Source organism: Mus pahari, chromosome 20 (assembly GCF_900095145.1).
Source record: "Mus pahari chromosome 20, PAHARI_EIJ_v1.1, whole genome shotgun sequence".
Lineage (NCBI taxonomy): Eukaryota > Metazoa > Chordata > Mammalia > Rodentia > Muridae > Mus > Mus pahari.
In genome coordinates, this window is record NC_034609.1 from 8,702,476 (window position 1) to 8,709,441 (window position 6,966).

Sequence of the window (6,966 nt, forward strand, 5' to 3'; positions counted from 1 at the left end):
ACCCACCTCCAGCCTCTCCATCTCCATGCCTCCCCAGGGTGGGAGGCTCACCCACCTCCAGCCTCTCCATCTCCATGCCTCCCCAGGGTGGGAGGTTCACCCACCTCCAGCCTCTCCCATCTCCATGCCTCCCCAGGGTGGGAGGCTCACCTACCTCCAGCCTCTCCCACCTCCATGCCTCCCCAGGGTGGGAGGCTCACTCACCTCCAGCCTCCCCATCTCCGTGCCTCCCCAGGGTGGGAGGCTCACTCACCTACTTGTAGCACTCGATCCACAGCCCCACTCTGCAGCAGGTGCAGCCCACGGGTGAATGGCACCCGGGTGTCCTGCTCACCCTCTGGGGGCTGGTAGCCTAGTGATGAGTACATACAGATCTCTCGCTCACTTCGTGGAAAAGACCAGAACACAATGCGCTTCTGAACCGGCTCCGGCACCCGGGAGAACCGTTCCTCCACCTGCAGGGAGCGCTGGTGGGTTAGAAACCTGGGATCGAATCCTGGCTTTGCTGTTTATAAGCAGCACAACCTTGGACACTACCTGACTTCTCTGAGTCTGTCTTCCCAAGTATAAAATAGCAATGTGACAATCAACCATCCTACGGAGATTGGGAAGATAAAATATATACAAGTGAACCACAAATGGTGGTGCACCTTGAAATCCCAACTATTTGGGAGGCTATACTTGTGTCAACTAGTTCAACACAAACTTGAGTGACACAGTGAAACTCCCAGCAACAAAATAGCTTTCAATACAACCGTATTTATTTACAACAGTGCCTGGCTCATAGTTAGCTCTAGAAACTCTTCCTGGCAGGTCGCAGGGGTCTGGGGTAAATCCCTCCTAAGCCCAGGCTTTGTGCGGGACAAGAACAAGTTAGATACACGTGTGAGAACGACCAAGGATGTGGGTTCCTAGCCTTCCCTCTGGTCAGCCCCTTGTGGAGATGGAGATGGCATCTTCACAGGGACACAAGATGCTGAAACCACAGCACTGGGTCAGTGTCACAGCCTCAGAATGAGCCTGAGGGAGCCGGCATGACAGATTGAGAACCTGAGGGGGGTCAGCATTACATCAGAGATGAATGATCCCTAAACCAAAGAGCTCAGACTCCCAAGATCAGTTCCACCCTGGGTATTTCTTCCCCTGTTCCTCCCCTGAGAAAAGCCCCTAGGGGGGAAGGGCTGACCTGGCATCCCCTGGAGACTCCAAGGAATAGAACCAGCATTCGAGGCTGGGTTCCAATCTGAGTTGGCTAGTGACTGGCTGGGTGACCTTGGGCAAGTTTCTCAACGTCTCTGTGCCCCAGTTTCCTCAAAGTGAGAACAACTCCCCAAGGGCTCCAGAACCTTCCCAGAGTTCTCTTAGCACCTGGCTGGGCCAGGGCAGATCTGTGCGAGTCCTGAAGACAGTTTTATGGTTCTTCTGTGAATGTCACATAGGGTGAACAGCACAGAGGCCCTACCCAAGGTTTCTGCGAGAGAAGGGGGAGTCCTGACAGGATTGGGCTCCTGACAGTTGGCAGATGACTAAGGAGGGATTTTCCGGTCATGAATCAGAGCCTGCTCAGTCCACGGTCAGTCCAAACCCATCCATCCATCCTAACTCAGGAAGAGTTGTGAGGGCCAAGAACACCTCAAAGCCAGACTAAAAGACAGCTGTATCGGACTGAGAGCAGCCTCGGCCCCTTCCCATCTTCTTGGGGGACCCTTAGACAGAGAGAGGAGATTTTTTTTTCGGGGCTCTACTCCACAAGTCACAGAGTAGGGGTTCCGGGAGCCTCTGCCTCTGTAGCCCAATCTTGGCTCTGGAATAGCTGGAGGGAGGGGGGAGGGCGGGAGGAGGGGCACAGAGCCCTTCCCTCAGTGACCCTGCCTCTTGTCCCCTAGTCGGGGGACCCGGAGAGGACTGGTGGGCTCTGGAGGCTGGAGCAAAGGGACACAGGGGTGTCATGTACAGGCCCTGCAGAGACGGGGGTCTTCTTCCTGGAGGGTGGGACAGGGGAGCCCTAAGGCAGGAGTGGAACAGTGTGGGTCTCTGGGCTGGTGTGTCTCTTGAGGGAGAGAAGAGGTCAGAGTAGAGACCCGGAGGGTCGCGGGCGGGGAGGCTCGGGGCCCGGGGCCCGGGGAGGGGGTGTGGGGGGCTGGCTGCCGGGGAGGGGGCGAGGTGTGAGGCCTGGGGCAGGCCGGGGCCTTACCTGCTCGAAGGCCCAGCTCTCGGCCACCCGCTTGGCGCTGAGGTCCAGCAACGGCTCGGGGCGACTGCGACGGGCCCCGGCCCCGGGCTCGTCCCCCGCGGGGCAGCCCCGGCTGCGCTTGGCCGCCGGGGGCTCCATCCGGCCGAGCCGGCCGGACGACGCGGCCCCTTTAAGACTCTTCACAACAATGAAGCCGTCTTAGCAGCCGCTGCCTCCTCAGTCGAGGCCCCGCCCCCGCCGCCCTATTTCTCCCTTACTATTGGCTGACTTTGAAGACCCGCCTCCAGGATGCCGCTGTTCATTCGACAATCTCCACGTCCGTTTTTTCGGTGCCATCCAGTAAGAGGTCGCAGGGAGAGTCGCTGTCCATCACGGGGCGGTATGAGCCAATCAAAATGAGGGGACCCCACGGCTTGGCCTTGTGAGGAGTTTCGGGGCGGTCTCACGTTCATTCACAACATTCCTTCCCCGCCCCTTTGGGCCGGCCCTCTAGCCTGGCGGCTGGGGCTGCGCCTACACACGGCTTTGTTTACGGAGGGTCGCTTCCGGCCGCCTCCCGGCCGGGGTTGACTCTCTCTGGGCTGTAATGACCCTAGAAACTCACATAACCTCTCTGGGCCACTGGTAGAGTTTGGATGCTCTAAGAGCCGACCGGGGCCAGCACAGTCCTTCCTAGCAATGCGCTCGCTGTGCGCTGTTAACTTTACGAGTTCCTCTTGAGCTGCGAGCTGAGACACCCCAATCCTTTCTACGTATGTGGAATGAACATGAAATTGCCCATTTCGACCCATGAGGGTGTTAGTTTCCTTAGGTTGGACTTAATGCATGTCAGATCCCCCACTTCGAATCGTTTTTTTCCCCCCCTGACTCAGCTTATATTTTCCACAGTACGGAAGCCACTCACCATCTTCGTCATTTTTCCACACCCCACCCCCATGACCTAAGAGAACCCTGCGTTTTCCTACCGTCGCGGCCTCTCCAGCATCATTTATTCATCTAGTCCAGGATTAGACGGCCCACCCTGCACTACCTCTGAAACTCCCCACCCCTTCTCTCATTATGTAACCCGGGTTAGTCTGATTGGAGATCCTCTTGCCTCTTCCTTTAGAACTCTTGAGATACCAGGGTAGGGTGGTTGTTAAATGTCGCTCTGTACTCTGAGCTCCAAGGATCAAGTATGTCCATGGGGAGACAAGTCAGCACATGGAACAGCGCCCAGCATACAGTAGAAGTTCAAACTAAAACCTGCTGACCTAGCTGTGATTCCATTTAGTGTTTAGGATCCTCAAGGCAGGAAAAAACCCAACCTGGTCCCCAGAAGTCGGCTAGGAACTCGGTTTCCTGCTCCAGGCCTCACAACTCTTCTCTCTGGCATTGGCCCACTGTTTGCTTTTGGACAGACCCCTCCCCACCGTGGCAACTAACAGTCACTGATAAGTAGCCTGTGAACCCTTGAAACAGGGCTACTCATGTGGGGCTGTCTTGTAGGGGGAGGAACACAGTGGAGGAACTGGAGAGATGGCTCAGAGGTCAATGGATCCCAGAAGACTTGAGTTTGATTCCTGGAACCCACATGGCATATGACCGCTCTGGCTTCAGCTCCAGGGGAATCTTACATCCCTGCACGACCCCGTCTCAGTAGCAGCAGTGATGTCTTAGTTTTCTTTGTTTTTTTATTTCGATTTTTTGTTTGTTGTTTGTTTGTTTGTTTGTGTGTTTTGAGACAAGGTCTCACTATGTAGCACTGTGTAGACCAGGCTGACCTTGAACTCACAGAGATCCACCTGCCTCTGCCTCCTGAGTGCTGGGATTAAATTAAAGGTGCGTATCACTTCTCTTCTCCTGTTTTTTTGTTTTGTTTTGTTTTGTTTTGTTTATTTTTTGGTTTTTCGAGACAAGGTTTCTCTGTGTAGCCCTGGCTGTCCTGGAACTCTCTCTGTAGACCAGGCTGGCCTCGAACCCAGAAATCCGCCTGCCTCTGCCTCCCGAGTGCTGGGATTAAAGGCGTGTGCCACCACACCCGGCTTGTCGTGTCTTTCTTTAGCTTCGTTAAAGACCATAACCCCAAACAGCTTGGGGTGGAGAGGGCTTATTTGGCTTACATATCCTAATCACAGACCATCATTGAAGGAAACCAGAGCAGAAACTGGAGGCAGGAACCGAAGCAGAAACCACCGAAGAGCCGGGCAGTGGTGGCCCACGCCTTTAATCCCAGCACTCGGGAGGCAGAGGCAGGCAGATTTCTGAGTTTGAGGCCAGCCTGGTCTACAGAGTGAGTTCCAGGATAGCCAGGGCTACACAGAGAAAGCCTGTCTCAAGAAAAGAAAAAAAGGAAAACAAAGAAAGGAAAGAAAAAGGAAAAGGAAAAGAACCCACAGAAGGGCGCTGCTCACGGCTTGGCTCCCCATGGCATCCCAGCCCTGGACCACCTACCCTGCGATGGCTCTACCCACAATGGGCTAGATCTTCCTACATGAATCATTAGCCAAGAATTGCCCCCACAGACTTGTTAGAGGCCAGTCTGATGCAGGTATTTTCTCAGTTGAAGTTCCTATTTCCCAGGTGACTCTAGCTTGTGTCAAGTTGACAAAAAATAAAATAAAAAAGCAGACAAAACCAAAAACAACACTTGGGAGGCAGAGGCAGGCAGATTTCTGAGTTCGAGGCCAGCCTGGTCTACAGAGTGAGTTTCAGGACAACCAGGGCTACACAGAGAAACCCTGTCTCGAAAAACAAAAACAAAAAACAAAAACAAACACAAACACAAAAAACAAAAACAACTAACCAGCAAAAAAGGAAAAAAAAATCTTTAACATGGTCTTAACTGTCCTGGACAAACTCACTCACAGAGGTCTGCCTCTGCCTTCTAAATGCTGGGATTAAAGACAGGCGCCACCATCATGCCTGACCTGAAGGATTTTATTTTTCATTTGTTTTTGTTTTTTTCAAGATAGGATTTCTCTTTATAGCCACCCATTCCAGCTTCCTGGCCCTGTATTGGGGCACTCCTGCTTCCTTCTGCTATACTGGGGCATAGAACCTTCACAGGACCAAGGGCCTCTCCTTCCATTGATGACCGACTAGGCCATCCTCTGCTACATATGCAGCTAGAGCCATGAGTCCCACCATGTGTTTTCTTTGACTGCTGGTTTAGTCCCAGGGAGCTCTGGGGGTACTGTTAGTTCATATGGTTGTTCCTCCGATTGAGCTGCAGACCCCTTCAGATCCTTGGGTACTTTCTCTAGTTCCTTCATTGGGGACCCTGTGCTCAGTCCAAAGGATGACTGTAGGCATCCACTTCTGTATTTGTCAGACACTGGCAGAGCCTCTGAGGAGACAGCTTTATCAGGCTCCTGTCAGCAAACTTTTCTTGGCATCAGCAATAGTGTTGTGTCTGGGTTTGGTGGCTGTTTATGGGATGGATCCCCAGGTGAGGCAGTCTCNGGATGGTCCTTCCTTCAGTCTCTGCTCTGAACTTTGTCTCTGTAATTCCTCCCATGGGTATTTTGTTCCCCTTCTAAGAAGGATTGAAGTATCCACACTTTGGTTTTCCTTCTTCTTGAGTTCCATGTGTTTTGTAAATTGTATCTTGGGTATTCTGAGCTTCTGGGGTAATATCCACTTATCAGTGAGTGCNTATCATGTGTGTTCTATTGTGATTGGGTTACCTCACTTAGGATGACATTCTCCAGATACATGCATTTGTCTAAAAATTTCATAAATTCATTGTTTTTAATAGCTGCATAGTACTCCATTGTGTAAATGTACCACATTTTCTGTTTATTTGTTTTGTATTGTTGTTTTTAAACTTTTTAGGGTAAGATGAATTGAGTTAACACAGTAGCTATTATTTTTTTTTATTATTATTTTTGGTTTTTCGAGACAAGGTTTCTCTGTGTAGCCCTGACTGTCCTGGAACTCACTCTGTAGACCAGGCTGGCCTCGAACTCAGAAATTCACTTGCCTCTGCCTCCCAAGTGCTGGGATTAAAGGCGTGCGCCACCATGCCCAGCTAACACAGTAGCTATTAACTGTCCTAATGCTGTGGCCCTTTAATACAGTTCATGTTGTGGTGACTCCCCCAACACCACAAAATTATTTTTGTTGCTACTTAATAACTCTAATTTTGCTACTGTTATGATATTTTTGGAGATAGAGGTCTGCAAAGGGGACAGTCACAACACACAGATTGGGAACCACTGGTTTAGCAGGTAAAGGTGATTACCGCCAACCGAGAGGATCTGAGTTCAGTTCCCAAAACCCACATAGCGGGAGAGAACTGACTCTCACCGGTGTCATCTGATCTACACATGTGCTGTGGCACACACATGTCTTACCACCATAATAAATATAACAATTTAAAAGCATCGTTAGAAAGCCGGGAGTGATGGTGCATGGCTGGCATCCTGGCACTTGTGTGGCTGAGCTGCAAGCATCCTGAGTTCAGTGGCAGCCGAGGATACCTATTGGGAGCTATTTTGAAACAAAACACAACAAAAGAAAAAGAGTGGGTGGGAGAGAGCTCAAAGTTAAGGCACCGACTGCTCTTCCAGAGGACCCCAGTTGAATTCCCAACACCACAATTGCCTATAACTCCAGCTCCAGGGGATGTCACATCCTCTTCTGGTCTCCAAGGAAACCAGGCATAGACACGATGCACAGACATATATGCAGACAAAACACCCAGACACATAAAATAAAAATAAATTCTTAGCCTGGCATGGTGGCGCACACCTTTAATCCCAGCACTTGGGAGGCAGAGGCAGGCGGAT

General features: G+C 51.5%; 1 protein-coding gene across 1 annotated transcript in view; it reads right to left on the bottom strand.

Annotated features, from left to right (window-relative positions):
- The window catches only part of Zswim4 (zinc finger SWIM-type containing 4), a 26,542-nt gene extending 24,165 nt beyond the window's left edge, over positions 1-2,377 (bottom strand). The window contains exons 1-2 of the mRNA XM_021220355.1: positions 2,195-2,377; positions 254-455 (exon numbers count right to left, since the gene is read on the bottom strand). Coding sequence (XP_021076014.1) covers positions 254-455; positions 2,195-2,332 — 340 coding nt within the window. The 5' untranslated portion in view covers positions 2,333-2,377. The remainder of the gene's footprint in view (positions 1-253; positions 456-2,194) is intronic.
- Positions 2,378-6,966: the final 4,589 nt, after the last annotated feature.